Genomic DNA, 18403 nt, shown 5'->3' with positions numbered 1-18403 from the left:
AGACCAAGCTTGCATTGCTGAAATCCGCTGTTTTGGTACTTGTTGCTTGTCTGGTAGTATATGAGAGTATAGTGTCAGTAGAGCTGTCAATACCCATGACTTTGACTGTGAAACAGTGTTGACAACAAGTATGTGAAGAAGATGCCGATTCTCGATGTTGTGCAGGAGTGCGAGAATAATGGAATCGGTGACCGAGGGGTAAATGATACACTTTGAAACCAACGCACAAGTGCTCTAAAAATTTGAGGAAGGCAGGAAATACCGAGCGAATTTCACACTCCTCCCGAACGTAATTCAAAACGACTAAATTCTATAGTCGCGACCGAAAACCAGCTTCCCTCACTCACGTCAGGGTCTTCCCTGTCCCCATCACCACTTTCTTCCTCCCTTTCTTTTGAGTCATATTTGGTGTGAAGTCATGGTTTTCCATCAATCCGATATGGTCTAGTGGCTAGGATTTCTCGCTCTCAAACCGTCTTCGAAAGAAGCAATCAGGTCCGAGGAGGCCGGGGTTCAATTCCCCGTGTCGGAAAACTTCTACTTTTGCACCTTTTGTTACTGCTGTAGCGGGTATTCTTTTGCCATGGGAAGGAAGACAAGGGGGTGCTTGGTTGGTGGTTGGTGGAATTTTTACTACAGTGAGAGCCGGTTCGATGGTCTGGAGGTTTGATGAAGTATTTGTACGGCATTCGAGAGTAGGATTAGCTGCTAGGGAACTAATGTTCAAAGATTGGGAAAGCTCTTATACAGGACAGAGGAAGAGTTTCGACGATCTTAATTGGAATGAAACACCCAAACCATGCTTTTGGACTCGCTATATGTATTGCACCTCGTAAATCCCAATGATCAAAAGATCAACATCTTCAATTTCTAAACATCATCAATCCAGCCTCAGCCTCCTCGTCCACTGCATCCTCTTCCTGCCTCTCCTCATCCTCATCCTCACCCAACCCCAACCTAGCACCGAACAAACTCCCAAACAACTCATCCGCAGCCCTTTCCGCCCAAACATTTCTATCCTCGGGCGCCATGAAATTCTGCAACTTCTCCTGCACGGTATACCTCATTTTCCTTCCTTTGGACGCCTTTGTGTCTACATTCTTCTTCGTTTTGGCTTCTCTGCGCATTTGGAAGCCGGCGTTTATGGAAATTGTGCTGGAGGCGGAGGCGGCGATGGAGTCGGCGGAGCGCTGTTCGAGGAGTGATTGGAGGAGGAGACCGTAGAAATCCGCGTCGTCGTAGATGTGGCTGGGTTCGGAGTCGGAGGTGGCGGCGGAGGCGAGTTGGAGGGGTGCGCAAGAGCGAGGTGTGCGTGCTCGTTTTATCAGGCGATCGCCGTGCAATTGCTCCTGCAGGACATCTACAATACTTTGGTTGCTCGAGGAAGAATTGTTGAGTTTGTTCTTGGGTGTGATTGCTGAAGCGCCTCTGGCTTTGGCGTTCCATTTTTCGAGAATGGAGACGCGAGAGGGTTGGGCGGAATGTTCTTGGGTGCGCATGTGTGACCATAGGTCTTCGGTGGGTGTGTCGATGGTGTATTCGGCGTGTTTGCGTTTATGGCCTGTGCGGGAGGACTCGAGAGTTTCCCGAAGAGAGTTGAGGGTGGACCAGAGAGTGAATGCTGCAGTTTCGGCGGCGAGGAAGGCATCTTGGGTATCTTCTGTCGGCGTGGAGGAAGCAATGACACCGGTCAAAGTGTTTGTGCCAATCAGAGCCTTTTGAAGCTTGATGCGGGTGTTGAGGAGGGAGTCGAAGGTTGTACGTTGAGACTTTACAGCGCGACCTTTTTCTGCGTCTTGCTTTGCTGCTTGCGAGAGGGAGGCGGCCACCGTCTTTTGTTCTTCGGCCATCATTTTGCGGAGCTCGGTCTTGTCTTCGGCGTTTTCGTCTTCCTCGTCGTCCTCAGAATCGTCCTCGTCGCTCATGTCGGTAGCAGGGCTCTCATCGTCATCTTCCATGTCCTCGTCCTCGTTGCTGACATCTTCCTCCTCACCCTCAGAGGCGGAGATATCCTCGGCACCGTCAACATCGTCCTCACTCTCTTCCTCGTCGAAGCCCTTGCTGAACGGATCATCCTCATCTTCGTCTTCTCCAGTCGCAGCGTCCCTGCTGATTTGAGATCCTTCGTATCGGGGTCCGAGAGGAACAACATCGCGCTTGCGCAGCTTGCTCTTGCCTACATCGACATAGTGTTCTCTTGCGGCTGCGGCATTGTCGTTGTCTGAGATGTCATCGTCGCTGTCGTCCTGTGGCGCTTCCTCTTCCGGGTCAAAGTCTGCGAAGTTCTGTTAGGAACTTGTACGAGATAGACAGCGATTAGTTGTGCATACCCATAGGAGCTGGACTGTCGAGCTCAGCGAGCTGTTCAGCCAACGTCTTTGTCTTGCGTGCCATGATTGTTTACTTGCTGTTCACGAAAAAAGTTGCTTGTCGCAAAAGTTTCTTGAGACGCCGACGAAAGATCGGCGGAAGTCCCTGCCGACGACTTTCCGCTGCGGAGCCTCTTTGTCTTGGCGTCGGCCTTCTTGGAGCTTTCTCATCACTTCTTTGACATGTCACTCTTGATTTTGCACATGTCGTGAATAAGACGCCGCTTGTTCATATCAGCATGCAGTTGTAATCTCGTAGCTAATATCTGTCTCTTGTATGCCGACTCTGATAAGCCAGCCAGTATCATCGAGTAATGTACGCTCCCGAAATACCCCTTCACAAACACCACCCTTAGCCATAACTCTGTATTGGCCTTCTCTGGTATTCTCCTCCATCGGCACCAGCCAGCCTCATCGTACACAGTTTCCCATGCATTCGAGATCCACAATATTGGATCAGACCCATCTTCCCAACAGAAGCAATACATCAAGCCTTCCAGTATTGATCAGATCATACTCCGCAGCATCTTCGAACATGCGGTGAGGAAACACCGTGCGCAAGAATTCGTACTCCTCCTTGTTCATTGAACCATCTAATCTGGCGTACCAGCCGATCAAATCTGCCAATCGGTACTCCGCCTTCTTCACATCTCGAGCCAGAGAGTGAGAGGGTTGCGATCCCGTCTTGGCCTCCTTGCCGTACAGCATTTTGACCTGATTCACTGCAGACCTCATATATCTGGAGCGAATACCGTAAAATGCCCCGGTAGGGTTGTTGACGTATGGATGGAAGTGCGATGGGGCTCTGCCGTATCGAGCCTGGGGAGCAAGCATCATGACAAGCTCCACGATGTCTCGGGTACCTCCAGTCATGTACTCTCTCTCGAGCACCTCGTAGGCTACCTCGCATAGTCGGTTCAACTCGTCCCTACTTGGACGTTGTGCAGATCTTCTCTGTACTGTGTCTGCAAAGCAGTCGATCAAGACTGGAATGACATCGTGTCCACGGTCGGCAGCTTTGGCCATGGCATTGCGAGCCTTGCGGAAGCTCCTCATGATCTCAACACCAGATGCCTTGAGGCCGTCGGGTTGATCGCGGACAGGTCTGCGTCTGTTTCGAAAGTTACGAGCTGATTTTGGTGCCTTTCTAGGTCCTTTGGGAGCATTCATCGGAGCGGATATCTTAGGTGCTCTTGGTGCCGACCTGGGTGGAGGTCTAGCGGGTTTGGGAGCAGGCATGGGATCGAAGCGAGCCAGGTGGCTCAGGATATCTGTCAAAAGTCAGCGTTGTTTGGAGCGCAGAACGTGTCAGACAAACTGTGTTCGCCGAAGCGCCTATGATTGTCATCAGCTTGTTTCTGGTGATGAACCGACACATGAAACATACCTGTTCTGTCAAAAATCTGTCTTGTAGCAATACTCGTAATACTTGAGGGCATCGACCGGGTTTGCGTAAGTAACCATGGCAAGAAAGATGAGCTGATGACGGTTGAGTTGACGACCAGAAAGATAGTCCTGTGTTAGCAAGGCAACCTCTTTGTCCATGTCACCTAGAATCTCGTAGCATATACCAATGTCCGCAAAGAACTCGAAGAGTTCAGCATCGAAAACCGAATGTTCCAAATAGACTGGGCGATCAGGAATCTGCAACTGATCGAGTGATGGGAGAGCCTATTGGTATAAATGAGAAGTGTGTGTGTCCAAGGCAGGAAAAGACTTACACCATCAACATATCTTGCAGGACGCAAGTAGCCACGAATGAAGAACATGTAAGCGTCCAGAGGTGGAAGTGTTGCCAACTGGTAACACCACATCGGACAAGCCTTCAAGAGCTCCGGATAACTCGTGAGAAAGTCATCGATCTCATTGAGAAAGTGCGATGTGATTCTTCTTTTGTCGAGATACTCGAGTAGGGCTTGATCTGCTCTTTGAGCCAGTGAAGGCATTGTATCCATCTTGACCACAGAGCCGTCTTCATGGCGTGGCTTGAATTGCTGTGAGAGATCGTTGGTTGAGATGACTGGGTGTACAGACTGCTCTTGTGAAGGGTTTAGTTGTTGGACAGCTCTTGCCGCGCGCTCTCGCTGTGATCTCTTCGCGCGGCGATGAGGCGCGATAGGCTTGGAGACGTTGGCAGATTGTAGTTGAGAGCATGGGTCTCCTTGAGGGATTGGGCCATTGTCGGCAAAATTGTATGGCGGTGCCATCGCTGAACAGATTAGAAGTTGACGAAACAGAGATGAAGCAGGCTTACTGAAAGTATTGTCTTCTTCTGAAGAACTGCTCGGGTAGTGATGTGTTTGATGGTTGACTAGAGTTCCAACGCGCCGGAATTGAGGCGCGCTTGGGCTCGAAGAGGAAGTAGTAGTCTGGCGCGTACCTTCCAATTGACGTGTTGGTGCTAGATGACGCCGGGAGAAGAGCGCGCCAAATACCGATGATGCGACAGACTGTATTTTGAGTATGAAGGAAGAATTGGCTGGAATTGAATCCATCTTCGCAAGAGTGTTGGCAAAGTGACAGAAAGCGGATCGACAAAACACCTGAAGTCTGAGGTAAGACAGCAATGAAGGCAGACTAAGTCTCGGCTAGAGATCATTGGGCATCGAGAGAAGTGGAAGGAACCATCCTTTTCGGACTGCGTCAAAGCAGGCCTCCTTTAACATCAACTTGGGATCAACAGCTGCTCTGACGCTTGGAGAAGCCTAAGTCATGTCGGGTACCTACCATATTTTCTGCCAGACTACAACAATCAACAATGAATTCATGTCTGGAATGATGTCTGAATCTCGCATGAATTTTGTACTTGAAACAGAGCGAAGTCTAATAGGGAGCCCACCAAACCATGAAACAATCAATATGAACAAAATCTTACGCTAACATATGGGTATGAACGCCGAGAAAGAAAGGGGAACTAGAAAGAGCTTGTACAAAAGGCTTAGAAGACGCTAATGTAATTGCCGATCCTGTCTTTCTGGTTCTGAGCAATGCACTCTGCTATCCAAGTGATGTTGCGGATTTCCTGCGAAAATGTTAGCAAGACGTCATGTAGACGAATCGTGATATGACAAACCTGTTCTCTCAGCTTGACCCATGCATAGACGATAGAGAAGGTGAATTGGCGGGTGAAAGCAAGTTTGGACAACTCCATTTCCTTTTGGTAGAACAAGTCTTCCAAGCTCTTACCCTCATCGGAACCACCGGCCATGTTGCCAACGTTCGAGCCTGAGCCCATGCCAGTTTGATCGAAGAAAGTGCGGTAATCGTGTACACCGTCAACAGCTATTCTGACAGCCTCGGGATCATCTGCTCTTGACAACATCAAAGTTCCTTCGGGATGCAACTTTCCAAAGCTGGGGTATAGCTTTTGTCTGTCGGCCTTGGAGAGATCGGTGCCGAACGAGTTGAGTGTGATGTTGATGCTTCGACGATCGGCTTCGAATTCGAGAATCTCTGTCATGACTTCGGCGGTTGGACTGCCAGCAACACCCGAGTGGGAGTTGACCCAGTTGTGGAAGTCCTCAAGGTAGTTCTTGTAAAGAGTGTTGCGGATAATCTCAATATTGAGCTCGTCGAGGTCTTGATGGCTCAAGGAACCCTTGAAATAGGGAGCGAGGGGAGTCTCAATGAGCACACTGTTGTACAACTCTTCGATGTTTGTGGCGACGCAGAGAGCGGGCATTGTCTCGAACCAGCCCAAGGGGTGGCATCGCTCGAGCAGTTCACGGGTATCTCTCTCGTGCAGAGTTCCGGTGATAAGAAGGGCGACGTTATCAATCATGTATCCATAGGTCAAGAAGTCCATGAACTTGGACAGCGATCCCGTTGCGTTGGCTTGGAGGTAGCGGAATTCGGAGACGAGCTTGTCCAGTGTCTTGTCTGCAAGAGCGCTCGTTGAGGGGTTCGGAGGGAGGTCGGCAAGGAAGTCGCCATACGCTGGGCCCAGCTGAAGCTTCACATCTGGTCGACGATTAGTGGAAGCTCATGATCAGACTGGACGAGGCCGAGTGTACCATCGATCGTCTCGCATTGTGCCAGGTTGCTGTATTGTTGACCTGTCAAAAGCGTGTTACGATAGCCACGCACAACACCCTCGATGTAGCCAGTGGCGACGTTGAAGAAAAGGCCCTCCGACATGGTTGTGTTGCCTGTTGATGATAATGTTGCGCTCCCTCAATAGTCGCCTGCCTTCTAGAGTTCATTACGCTCGACGTCGCCCTGCGATAGGTTGCCAAGCCCGACCCGCGACCACCACGTCATCTTGGCACGCTTTTGCTGCTTTCTCCACCACGCTTGTTGTTTTGTTTCCATCAAAATCAGCCATTCATCAACGGTAGTTATACCAGCACGCCGACTCTTACACTTCACGATGTTGCGACTTACAACGCCATTCATACTCTTGCGAAAATCTGTCGACGTCTTCAGGTCAACTAGAATCACAGTATGTTCACGGCTTTTCACCAGCAATGACAATGGCGAGAAGCCGGAAACATTCAACTATAAGTTGCGCGAGTATCCAGAGTTGCGCAGGGAGTTCAGAAAATTAGGTTTGAACAAAGAGGTCTATGCCAAAGTTCGAGGGGTGCCGGAGTTGTACAAGCTTCTCAGAGCTGGAAGTCGTATCAGAGCCCGACGATGGCTCGCCGCAAGACCCGATCGCGCCGAAGAAAATAGAAAGAACGCGTTCGCTTGGTTTCAGGCGCACAAGGACGACGACAACTGCATGCGGAGGAAGAGGATACATAATTGGGCTTTCAGACAAGACGTACCGGGCAAAAGTGCCTGGATACGAGAGCATCTGCCATGGAAGTTGTATCGACCGATGTTCTATCCCGAGGGAGCTTTGTATCATTGTGAAGGATGCAACTTCGTGCGCCACTATCAGAACAAGACGTGGTATGTAGTCTCCGTTACCGCAGATCGTCCTCCCGGATCCGCATGGCACCAGCCAATCCACTCTTGATGAGAGGCATCTGCCCAGATGAAGCGAGATGACCTTCATGCTGGTCTTTGATCATTGCTGTATATCAGTGGTGTATCCCAATATACAATGTTTGCTTGCTGATTCTACGTAAAACAGGTGGGTGAGCACAACAGATTCAGAACCTCGCAGTCGTCTGTGTCATGGGTGCTATACGAGGTCTGACTGGTCTGAAGTTATGCCCGAAGGCTACGAGGACGTCCGTTCGGGGGAGGAACTCAAAGCACGTTACGAGCAACTGAGTGGAAAAAAATGGATGGAGGCTTGATCAACTGATCATCACGATAAAGACTCTCATCCAAGCAGGCGTACTCTGCTGGCATTCGGATGACCAACGTAGCTCACTGCATCCAAAACTTTCTTTCGTCCTCCAACATACCATGGACTCTACCACCAGTCTTTCCAACAACTACCTCGCCCTTTCCTCGCTTGAGATATTGTCCGTATTCCATCTCTCCTACCACGCGTCCATCATCTTTGTTCCAAACAACCTTGCCTCTCAAGATGGTATACCTCGGCCAGTTGCGGACTTTCACGCCTTCGAAGGGTGTGTAATCAACTCCATGATGCAGCATATCCTGACTGATCACGCATTCGCCTTTGCTCTCAGCATGCCAGATGACAAGATCGGCATCATAACCAGGAGCGATACTGCCCTTGACTCCACCCAGTCCGTACATCTTGGCTGCATTCGCTGATGTAAGCTGCACGAATCTCGGCAATCCCAGGCGTGCTTGATTGGGAGGGAGACATCCTTCACTTTGGCTGAAGAGCAATGACATGCGTGTCTCAACGCCCGGCAGACCATTTGGAATTTTCGCGAATCTGGGAATACCGTCGACGACACCCAATTTCTTGCCTCCAGGATGATCGTACTTGGAAGGTGCGTGATCAGATGAAAAGACTGTGAATGTGCCGTTTGCGACCCCACGCCAAAGAGCTTCCAAATCCTCAGTGTGATGTCTCAGTGGTGGTGAGCAAACATGCTTGGCTCCAGAGAAATGATCATGCGGTTTTGATTTGATCTCTTCGGACAGCAAGAACAGATAATGAGGGCAAGTTTCTGCATGAATGGGCAAAAGCCTCGTTTGTGCTTTTCTTACATGCCCCATCGCAGTCTCAGAAGACATGTGCACGATCAAGATCGGCGCGTCGACAAGTTCAGCGAGCGAAATGGCTCGGTATGAAGCTTCATCCTCGGCAATCCTAGGTCTGGCGATGGAGTGGAAGAATGGCTCCGTGTTGCCATTCGCTTCCAAGCCCTCAATGATCAAAGCAATCATATCGGAGTTCTCTGCGTGGATCATTGTCGTCATGCCTAGCTTCCGGCAGGCCATCATGATCTCAAGCAATTCTCGATCATTCAACTTCATCGGCTCATAAGTCATGTAAAGCTTTACACTGGTAATTCCCTCCTGTTGCGCCAACACCGGAAGTTCTTTTTGCAAGATCTCCTTTGTCGGGTTGGTCAAGATGAAATGGAAGCCATAATCGCAGTAGCTTTGACCTCTGGATTTGGAGTGATAGTCTGCCAGCACTGGCATCAGAGACTCCTCATGGCGCTCTTGACTGGCGAAAGCGATGATTGTGGTCGTACCGCCGGCGATTGCACTTCTAGAGCCAGTTTCCCAGTCATCGCCGGTGGGAGAGTTTGCTTGGGCGAGATGGACGTGGGAGTCGATGCCACCAGGAGTGATGTAGGCTCCTTCTGCATCTATGACTTTTGTTGAGGATGAAGCGGGTAAGGATGTTCCTATGCAGGAGATCTTGCCGTCTTTGACTCCGATTTCTAGGCCTAGAGGGAGGACCTCGCTGGCTGTGACCTATCAGACTTATTAGTGGTCGGTTTTTATATATATTTCTTGCTCCGTTTCTCCCACCCGCTCAAGCGATGAAACAGATAGAAAATGCTGGAACAACTTCAACTTACAATTTGACCATTCTTGACAATGAGATCAAACTCCATGTTCGAAGGTCTAGTTCACGTGATGAAGCCTCTTCCTGGCGTCGAGTCCCTGCCTTGAGTCGCGGATCAAGGGATGTTGACGGTTTGATTCTCCTTCGTCGTCGCACAAGATAAACACGTCGTAGAAGAAGGATATGTCTTCTACCTTTACAAACTCTGGTAAAAATCTAACATGAGCATCGGAGGTCCGTACCCTGAGGCTGTCCCTTCCTATCAACCACAGATAGGCGTGAGATACATTTGGCCGAAACTTCCGAGATAGGCAGGCAAGCTGGCCGATAAGAAACCCCACGTCTATCAGACTTGACTTGCGGCGAAGACACACTTCACCCGGGCGACATCGAGTAGGCCGATAGCAAGATGTAGGTATATCAGAGGTAAGTTCATGAGTCTGCATGACCTTGGCCGGCAGAAGAATATCAACAGTAGTCTGCACATCTGTACCATTTCCTCCACATCATCTCCGTACCTACTACACCATATCATTTCTCCCATTCTGTTCTACACTTTCTCTCCCATCAAGACAGCCATAACTTTCTCACACTTCAATGCCTCGCATACTCAAAGTCGCAGCCGCCCAAGTCGGCGCCGTCGACCGTGACGCCGATCGCGCAGAAACACTCGCCCGCCTCATCGCGTTACTGGACCAAGCGGCCTCCGAGAAAGTCCAACTATTACTCTACCCAGAAGTAACATTCACGACCTTTTTCCCCCGCCACCTTTTCACCTCCTCCTCTGATCTAAACGCCTACTTCGAACACAACGACGACCTAACCACTTCCCCCTCCACCGCACCCCTATTTTCCAAAGCCCAAAACTACGGTATCGATATCGTGGTCGGGTTTGCGGAAAGAACGGATGAGGGTAAAGGGTATAACACATGTGTTTATTACTCCGCTGCTGTGGGGAAAGTGATCAACAAGTATAGAAAGGTGCATCTGCCAGGAACGGTAGAGCCATTCGAAGATCCAGAGGCTGTTAATCAACTGGAAAAACGCTATTTCACGCCCGGTGATTTGGGGTTTCCTGCGTTCAGAGCACCTGGTCTCCTGCCTACATCCTCTGTCCTCAAAGCCAGCACCTCCACACTCAAAGACCCCATTGCAGAAAAAGAAGATCAAGGAAAGGGTGATCCGGTGTTGGGAATGCTCATCTGCAATGACCGTCGCTGGCCAGAAGCCTGGCGCTCTTATGCGCTTCAAGGTGCTGAGCTCCTGTTGATCGGGTATAACACCGTGGCCCACAGTCCTCATCTCTGGGGTACCACTAAACCCATGACGGAGGAGGAAGCGGAGAAAGAAGCATTGTTTCATTCACGTCTGGTCCAACAATCGAATTCCTACATGAACAGTGTCTTCAGCATCTCCTCCGCCCGCTGCGGCCTCGACGACGGTAAATACAACCTAATCGGCGGCTCGGCGATAATAAATCCAGAAGGCCATGTAGTCGCCGAAGCAAAAACCAAAGACGACGAACTAGTGGTTGCAGAAATCGATTTGGAAGAGTGTAGACAAGGCAGGGAAAAGACGTTTGATTTCGGTAGACATAGGAGGATAGAGGCGTATGGGAGGATCGGGGCGCAGACTGGAGTTGTGGAGCCCGAGTTGTTGTAGTAGCTGGATATGATCATGCACGTGTAGTAAGGAATAAAGAATGCAGAGACTTGTCAAGAATGATGTTTTGGGAATGTGTTGTGGGTATCCTACAAGCGAAAAACAAAGGCTACACTACTACTCTTCCGCTCTTTTATAACTCAATCAGACTCTCTTCTACCTTTGGCTGAGCAGGTACGTTCTGTGGGGCTTGAGGGAAGCTCTCCTGCCCGTAGCCGTTATGCGTTGATGGTGCTTGAGGCCACTGCTGTTGCTGCTGTTGTTGAGGCTGCGCTTGAGGCTGAGAGTACTGTTGATGTTGTTGTTGAGGAGGCGGCTGCTGTTGGTAAGGCTGCTGCTGATACTGAGGTGGGGGTTGTTGATGTTGTGTGGGTGGTTGAGCGTATGATTCTGGGCTTACAGGCTGAGGGGCAGAAGGCTCAGAGTATGATTGCTGATGCTCGGGAGGTGAGACAGGATTCTGCTGTTGAGGAGGAGCGTATTGTTGAGGTGGTTGAGCGTATTGTTGTTGATGTTGTTGCTGAGGAGTGCTAGGAGGTTGTTGCTGAGGCTGAACCTGTGGCGGGTACTGAGAGTATTGTTGCTGATATGCAGCTTCGGGTGGGGCCTGCTGAGGGTAACCTTGTTGGGCGTATTGCTGGTGCTGGTTGAAGGATGGATACGGGCTTTGGTTGTAGGCATGCGACTCCATGGCCGGTGCCGAACTGTTGTAGTAGCTTTCAACGCCGCCCATTGGTGCTGAAGGCGGGGCTCCAACACCGGCAGACAACGAAGGATACATGCCAGATTGAGGACGAGGAGCTCCATAGCGCGACTGGTTGTATGTGTTGGACAAGCGTTCTTCCAGCATGCGATCGTAGTATCGGACGACAGTAGCCATCTTAGAGTGAATGTCGAGTAGTGTGTCGTGTTTGCTCATAGTCTCTCCATAAGTTCTGGCAAGTTTGGGCCTCAATGCTCCGATACTCTCATACAGCTCCTGAAGCTGGGGTTCGCGCAGAATGGCACCAGGGGGTTGATGCTGCAGGCGGTCAACCAAAGTTGCGAATAGATTGATATTCTCGGCTTCAACCGCTGTGAGCTCGTTGTTGGTTTTGGGAGCGTATACACTGGGTGTACTCGATCTCTGCTGCTGTTGCTTGAAGCTAGCAGCATGTTTCTTCTTTTGTTCTTCCATGTCGGCGAGCGATGCAGCAATAGCGGCTGCCAACTCCGGGTCGTCTTCTTCCTCTTTCTTTGGCGTAGGCGCCTTTTGAACTGGCTTGGGTGTAGCCATCTGTGATTGCGGCACGTATCCTGCACCAGAGTGACCTTTTGATTCTTCCAAGCTCATCTCAAGTGCTCTTTTCAAGTCGGCGTCGAACGAGTCTTCGGCGACACGAGGGTCGCGGGCCTGCATGCGGGCACCAGTCGGAGGCTTCATGGCGTTGATGTGGGTAGGGAGAGGGGTGGTGCGCGACTTTTCTGTAAGTCTGGCATAACAGCCATCGTCGACACGGACAGGTTGGAGGATGCCGAGGTGAGGCAGAGGTATGGATTTTGCTGAACACTGACCACAGAAGACATTTCCGCAGTTTCGACAATGGTGTTTACGGTTGGTAAAGGTGAAGCGTTCTCGGCAGCGCATACAGACATCCGAGTCTGTCCACTCTGGAGGCTGCACAAGTGTGTTAGTACTGGACATAATACAGCGAGGACGAACAGACTTACCGCACTACTGTCAAACATGGTGGCGGCGACTTCAGTCTTGGGAGGGAAACGGAAACCTTCTCTCTGCAGGGAGCGGTATGTCTCGTCGATGTAGCCTAGCGAGGAGCGGCCTGTAGCAGCAGTAGCCCAGGACTGGATGAGATCTAGGATCCTGGTCTTGACTTCATCGTTCAGTGGAGTGTTGAGGAATGAGACAAGGTTGTCCATAAACTCGCGCGAGGCAATTTCCTGGATGAAATGCTCTCCGCCGTTCTTAACGCACGTGTCGGTCAAGCTCAGAGCGGCCAGTTGGATGTTTGGATTCTTGTTGCCAATCCTCCGTTTCAGCGAGCGCATAGCCTCCTTGGGTGGGATCGTCTTTGATCGGATCAGGTCTGTGATCTCCAGATTGAGGGCAATGTCCTCCAAGCTACTCGAGGTTGCTCTCTCGACCTGCTCGTCCATGGCCGAAGTACCGGCTCCGAACCATGACGCCATGATGTGTGTCAATCTGGTGTAGACGTGCTGTACAGCTTGACCGTATATTCTTAGGCGCCGACAAGGGTTCCAGGAGTGGTGAGGAGGTCGACAGGTGGGTTGGGTGAGTGTCTCGGAGCTTGCTTGGTGCCTAACGGCGGTTGCTTCAGCTTGGGGAAGGAGCGTTCGAGCGTGGCGGGCAGCAATGGCCAGAATGCCGATGCCGACGTCACCCGCGGCCGCGCCTTCCTGGGGAAACTCGAATACCATCCACCTTATTCATCATCACCATACAAACGCCTGCCTAATTCGTCCCGACCATAACACCTGCGAGCACTTCCTAAGCGTGTTCCCCTCACGACATGCCCGCCTCCGTATCGCGCCGACCGACTCAGTCATGAGCCCACCTTATCCCATCTCCCCCACCAACATGGCCATCCCCGACTTCAATTCCGCCGCTACGCCAAATAAGCCCTACCCTCATATCGAAGACTTGAAAGAGAAGGCAAAGATTAGCTCTATTACCAAGAATTCATCCTTGAATCACCTCCTCGACGAGGCCTCCAAGGCAGTCAAGCAAGCCGAAAGTCTTGTCGAATACCGCCGCCCAGATCTCGCTTATGTCGAATATTTGCGAGCCTTTGAGATTGCTGTCGCCATAATTCCACAACATGAACAATATCCTATCTTGAGTAGCCGGAAGGGCTCTCAGTTCACTCAGCATCAAGCCGTCCTCCGCAAGATTAGTTTACTGGCCGATCGCTTCGACAAGATCAAGGAGATCATCATTAACGACAATAGACGAAATGCCACTCCGAAAGCCTCGGATCTACCAGTCCGTCGCTCTTCAATTCAAGCCTCTCCGCCCGCTGCCACCAACGGCAATGCCGCGCTCGCTGATCGCTTCGCGAAACTGCGCATGCAAGCTGCGCCTCTAGACACTTCCTTGAACAGGCGGGTCGACTCTCGCGCATCTATCACCTCTAGCAATGGCTCAATCACTTCACCTACCTCATACAGCAACCGTTCATCGACCGACTTCTCCAACTCCCCCTTCGCCAATGGCTCCTCTATCCGACCAGTTGGCCCGCGGCAGATGCCCAACGGCGCTCCCGGCCACCCTTTCGCCAATCGCATCACCCTCGACACATCTGTCAGCGCTTCTCTACCCATGGCTCCCGCCCCCGCTTACAGCCCTGCACGCAACATGAACACACCAAGCCACATAGACCCTCCTCGGACTTCTGCTCGTAGTATGATTGGAACAGGTGGAAGAAACAACTCTATCGCCTCGAATGCCTCTTCCTACGCACCAGGCAATGAAGGAGATGAATCTGCAGGCTACTTCCCACGCGTCTCACAAGACCGTCCTCCGCCAGGTCCACCTCGACGAAAGTCTGTCCACCGTCCGACAGAGTTACGCATTGGTCCCGAACGACTTTACGACTATTTGAAGATGCATAGTGTCTTGTTGATCGATGTTAGGAACCGCCAAGATTTTGACGAGGGTCACATATATGCACAATCTATCATTTGCATTGAGCCTGCTGCTCTCGAACCTAACATGTCCGCTGAGCAACTTGAGGATGCTCTTGTTCTGTCACCGGAAGCAGAGCAATCCATGTTTTACAACCGCCACAAGTATGACATTGTTGTCTACTACGATCACGACATTTCATCAGAAAGCTTCATCCACCGACCGACATCAGAAAGAGAGCGAAACCTAAAATACCTATATGACGCCCTTTACGAATTCAACTCGGAAAAGCCCCTACAACGGCCGCCAATCTTGCTTATGGGCGGTATTGAGGGTTGGGCAGAGTTGGTCGGTGATCAAGCGCTGAAACGCTCGAGCACTGTCGCACAGCAAAAGTCTGGCCGTCCGATTAGAAGAGTACCTGTGGCAAGCAAAGAGTCGAGACTATACGTACCGAAGAAGCGACTACGAGACTACAATCCACTTGACGCTGAAGAAGAGCGAAAGTGGCACGAAAGAGCCCGCGTTGAGAGTGTCGTTGTTGAGAGGAAGCCATCGTTTGACGAACAGGATGAATCAGGACAGGCAGAGAATGCTACACCATTCTACCAGTCTATCGAGGAGTTCGTACGACGTTTCCCAGAAGCTGGTTCTCTGGAACAACGTTATGGCGTGCAAGAACATCCTGCCTCACTACTCCCAGCACGACCACAACAAGTGCCTTTATATCCAACACCTCCTCCAAAATCAGCAATGCCCTCAATCCCATCACGACCAGTTCCTGCTGCAGCTCGTGTATCATACAGCGGCGTTAGCGACCACCGTGCTGTTTCGGCTCAAAGCACCGGCTCTACATCTGCAGATTTACCTGCATACGTACCTCCGAGATTCTTGCCTTCAAATCTCCGACTACCACGTACTGGTCTGGTCAATTTCGGCGTTACGTGTTACATGAATGCCACCATCCAAGCACTCTCTGCGACCACACCTCTTACCCTCTTCTTCCTCGATGACAGATTCAAGACAATAGTGCAGAGAGACAATTGGAAAGGCAGCAAAGGTGTCTTGCCTGAGCTTTATGCGAATTTGATCAGAAGCATCTGGAAGGGTGATGTTGAGGCTATTCGACCAAGCACACTCCGATCTTTCTGTGCTCGTTTGAACAGCGAATGGGGCATTGATCGCCAGCAAGATGCGAAAGAGTTCTTTGATTTCTTGGTCGACTGCTTGCATGAAGATTTGAACAAGAACTGGTCAAAAACACCACTCAAAGCATTAACTGCAGATCAAGAGGCAACGCGAGAGAAAATGCCGAAGCCAATAGTTTGTCGAACGGAATGGGGCAGATACACACATCGTGAGCAGTCCTATCTGACACAACTCTTCGGTGGACAACACGCTTCCCGTCTACGATGCACGACCTGCCATTTCACGTCCACAACCTACGAAGCCTTCTACAGCATCTCAGTTGAAATCCCTCGTTCCGGTTCCACCAGCATCGAAGATTGCCTACGCTCCTACTGCGCAGAAGAACGACTTTCTGGCGACGAAGTCTGGAAATGTCCACGCTGCAACCGCGAACGCGAAGCCACGAAACAAATCACCATCACTCGCGCCCCTCAATTCCTCGTCGTACATTTCAAACGCTTCAGTGCTGGAAGAGGCGAATCAGCACGTAAAGTCCGCACACCCATCGAGTTCCCACTCAAGAATTTGAACATGTCGCCGTACATGCTGCCATCGCCCAGCGAACAAGACTCTCATCTCATCGTCAAGCAGTATGGTGCTGAAGCTATGAAGGCAGATCCGACTATGCAGCCGCCGTATCTTTATGATGCCTATGCCGTCATGAGACACATTGGCACTACATTGACGTCTGGCCATTATACTTGTCTTGCCAAGGATCGGGCGAGGAATTGTTGGCGACAGTTCAATGATACATGGGTTGGAGACTTTGATCCTGAGAGGCTGAGCGAGAGAGATCGCCTGCAGAATGAGATGGCGTATATAGTGTTTTATGAGAGAAAGCAGACAAGCTGAGGAGGCTGGAGATAAAGATATTTGTATAATGAGACTACATGGACCTACCCCACATCAGATCTGTGTCTTGAGATGTCAACTGCTGTGATGCATGGTTGTTTTGGCCAAGGACATTGTAAGCCAGGCGCTAATCGCCGCTACCCACGCCTTTCTAAGCGCCAGTGTCCAATCATTCGATAATCAGGCGTGCTTCGAGCGCTTCATCGCATTTCTCATATCCTCACAACCTCGACATAATCCAAGTTTGTGGGTCGTCTCTGCCCTCACACCCATATCACGAAGATGCATCTATCCCTCCTTTTGCTATACCTCATTTCCTTGACTCTCTCAACAACACAACCAGAAGCAAATTCACCATATATAGGTCTCAGCCTCTCTTCCCGAACTATAACTCTAGCATCCCATGATGGCAACGACACCATCGTTCTCGCTCAATGGCAAGCAAATCTGGCATATAGAATTTGGTTCGCAGAAGCCATTTCGCAACATCTTGTCCATGAGTATGGTATCCTTGCCCCTTCATCGATTTGATCATCTTAATCTGATTTATTGCAGAATGGTTGATGCTACTGTTGTGGTATGCGAAGTTTTCAACCAAGTTGAGGAAATACTGAACGTAAAGCTGGGAGCGGAAAAGGCGTATATTACTGCTGTTTCTATTCCTTTCCCTATCAGTACTGTTCTCCTCCGCAATCAACTGTTCACCACTATTTCAGGATGCGCGCTTTGGGATAATAGGACTGGGTTTTTCTCCGCGATCTTGGAGACTAGACAGATTCTGTGGGGTGCGTATGGTCTTTCGCAATCGCAGGGATTAGGAGTAGAGGGAATCGTAAATGAGAGTGGAGAGGGAGCGGGAGTGGTGGTCAATGTAGAAATTAATTGGGTGTGTTCTGGTATACAGGTATTGGGGGTTGAAGAGGGAGTTGTATGGGTTATTGGGGTGGATGTTTGGTTGGATTTAGGATGGGGGAAAGATGATGAGGGTGAGGTGAGTTTCCTTTGACCTACTCAGTATGGAGAATCAGGACTGACTTCAATACAGGATAAGACGTGGATCACCAATGTCGAAGAAAGGTTTGAGCGTTTCTTTGCTCAATACTTCGTTTCCACACCGAGTATGAGGAAGGGTGATAGGTATGCTTCAGAGCATTTGCGCATGGTCACATTTACCGGCGATGCGCCCGCTCACGCTTTCGCTCTTGTTAGGGGCGCATTGAGAAGATTGTTGGCGAACTATCCATGGGTGGTGTTCAGAGAAGATTTCGAGCCAGACGAAATCTCTGCTATCGGAGCGGCGATGCTGGGGAAGGTGTTAGCGGAGGAAGAGGCTAGGTACGAATCGGATTACATGGTCGATATGACTAAATTCCAAGACACGTAGAGAGAAGGTGGGATTTGAATGGACAACGGAAGATTGGGAAATGAGTTTTGTTGTTCTCGTCGGTTCATGTGGTTAGAATTCTTATTGTGCTGATGCACTTTTGCAACGGATGTTGCTTTCGACACGACTAACATCATGTTGTCGTGTCAAGTCGGGATCCATCATCCATGCGATATCCTTCCTCATTACGCCTTACTTCAAACCCCAGTCTCCTGATGCATATTTGCAAGCCAACTTGATGCTCTTTCGAGCCAACGCAAAGTCGTGACCTTTACAACAATTCTTGCCCCTTGGACATTTTTCTCGCGGCTTCTTCAAGAAACTCTCGCAAGTAAAAAGGATACCATGAAAGTGAGCGGAATCGCAACTTTCTTGATCGTGCTTACGAAGCTAGAAAAAGAGAGTCA

At 50.4% G+C, this 18403-nt stretch overlaps 10 protein-coding genes across 10 annotated transcripts; 4 read left to right on the top strand and 6 right to left on the bottom strand.

Moving 5' to 3' along the window:
• Positions 1-820: 820 nt before the first annotated feature.
• Positions 821-2446, bottom strand: M438DRAFT_409067 (TRAUB-domain-containing protein). Its single transcript, XM_029909996.1, has 2 exons — positions 2331-2446; positions 821-2275 (listed from the first exon to the last, which is right to left on the bottom strand). Exons 1-2 carry the CDS (start codon positions 2392-2394, stop codon positions 864-866), a joined length of 1476 nt encoding a protein of 491 aa, XP_029756175.1. The 5' UTR covers positions 2395-2446; the 3' UTR covers positions 821-863.
• Positions 2447-2589: 143 nt separating this feature from the next.
• On the bottom strand, positions 2590-3913 carry M438DRAFT_349242 (uncharacterized protein). Its single transcript, XM_029906348.1, has 3 exons — positions 3757-3913; positions 3688-3704; positions 2590-3640 (listed from the first exon to the last, which is right to left on the bottom strand). Exon 3 carries the CDS (start codon positions 3606-3608, stop codon positions 2826-2828), a length of 783 nt encoding a protein of 260 aa, XP_029756174.1. The 5' UTR covers positions 3609-3640; positions 3688-3704; positions 3757-3913; the 3' UTR covers positions 2590-2825.
• Positions 3765-5278, bottom strand: M438DRAFT_386312 (uncharacterized protein; the record flags this gene model as incomplete). The annotated part of the gene is made up of 3 exons (XM_029908988.1): positions 4651-5278; positions 4091-4578; positions 3765-4040 (listed from the first exon to the last, which is right to left on the bottom strand). Exons 1-3 carry the CDS (start codon positions 4862-4864, stop codon positions 3765-3767), a joined length of 978 nt encoding a protein of 325 aa, XP_029756173.1. The 5' UTR covers positions 4865-5278.
• M438DRAFT_305212 (ATPase, V0 complex, subunit D) lies at positions 4911-6506 on the bottom strand (the record flags this gene model as incomplete). The annotated part of the gene is made up of 3 exons (XM_029902219.1): positions 4911-5391; positions 5443-6329; positions 6383-6506. 3 exons carry the CDS (start codon positions 6504-6506, stop codon positions 5308-5310), a joined length of 1095 nt encoding a protein of 364 aa, XP_029756172.1. The 3' UTR covers positions 4911-5307.
• Positions 6507-6691: 185 nt separating this feature from the next.
• M438DRAFT_120651 (uncharacterized protein) lies at positions 6692-7511 on the top strand. The gene has a single exon (XM_029898745.1). It carries the CDS (start codon positions 6739-6741, stop codon positions 7330-7332), a length of 594 nt encoding a protein of 197 aa, XP_029756171.1. The 5' UTR covers positions 6692-6738; the 3' UTR covers positions 7333-7511.
• On the bottom strand, positions 7512-9590 carry M438DRAFT_120650 (D-hydantoinase). Its single transcript, XM_029898744.1, has 2 exons — positions 9281-9590; positions 7512-9173 (listed from the first exon to the last, which is right to left on the bottom strand). The coding sequence occupies exons 1-2, from the start codon at positions 9314-9316 to the stop codon at positions 7692-7694; spliced, it is 1518 nt and encodes a 505-aa protein (XP_029756170.1). The 5' UTR covers positions 9317-9590; the 3' UTR covers positions 7512-7691.
• Positions 9591-9768: 178 nt separating this feature from the next.
• M438DRAFT_305207 (carbon-nitrogen hydrolase) lies at positions 9769-10977 on the top strand. Its single transcript, XM_029902218.1, has 2 exons — positions 9769-10380; positions 10444-10977. Exons 1-2 carry the CDS (start codon positions 9865-9867, stop codon positions 10927-10929), a joined length of 1002 nt encoding a protein of 333 aa, XP_029756169.1. The 5' UTR covers positions 9769-9864; the 3' UTR covers positions 10930-10977.
• An 85-nt stretch (positions 10978-11062) lies between these two features.
• Positions 11063-13116, bottom strand: M438DRAFT_282606 (ubiquitin binding protein; the record flags this gene model as incomplete). Its single annotated transcript, XM_029901313.1, has 2 exons — positions 11063-12586; positions 12640-13116. The coding sequence occupies 2 exons, from the start codon at positions 13114-13116 to the stop codon at positions 11063-11065; spliced, it is 2001 nt and encodes a 666-aa protein (XP_029756168.1).
• Positions 13117-13385: 269 nt separating this feature from the next.
• On the top strand, positions 13386-16779 carry M438DRAFT_349238 (cysteine proteinase). The gene has a single exon (XM_029906347.1). The coding sequence runs from the start codon at positions 13526-13528 to the stop codon at positions 16610-16612; it is 3087 nt and encodes a 1028-aa protein (XP_029756167.1). The 5' UTR covers positions 13386-13525; the 3' UTR covers positions 16613-16779.
• M438DRAFT_359171 (uncharacterized protein) lies at positions 16685-17996 on the top strand (the record flags this gene model as incomplete). The annotated part of the gene is made up of 4 exons (XM_029907314.1): positions 16685-16727; positions 16977-17112; positions 17168-17603; positions 17658-17996. The coding sequence occupies 4 exons, from the start codon at positions 16685-16687 to the stop codon at positions 17994-17996; spliced, it is 954 nt and encodes a 317-aa protein (XP_029756166.1).
• Between the last annotated feature and the right edge of the window lie 407 nt (positions 17997-18403).

The sequence above is a fragment of the Aureobasidium pullulans genome (assembly GCF_000721785.1).
Source record: "Aureobasidium pullulans EXF-150 unplaced genomic scaffold scaffold_28, whole genome shotgun sequence".
Classification (NCBI taxonomy): domain Eukaryota; kingdom Fungi; phylum Ascomycota; class Dothideomycetes; order Dothideales; family Saccotheciaceae; genus Aureobasidium; species Aureobasidium pullulans.
This window is presented reverse-complemented; position numbering and strand designations above follow the sequence as displayed.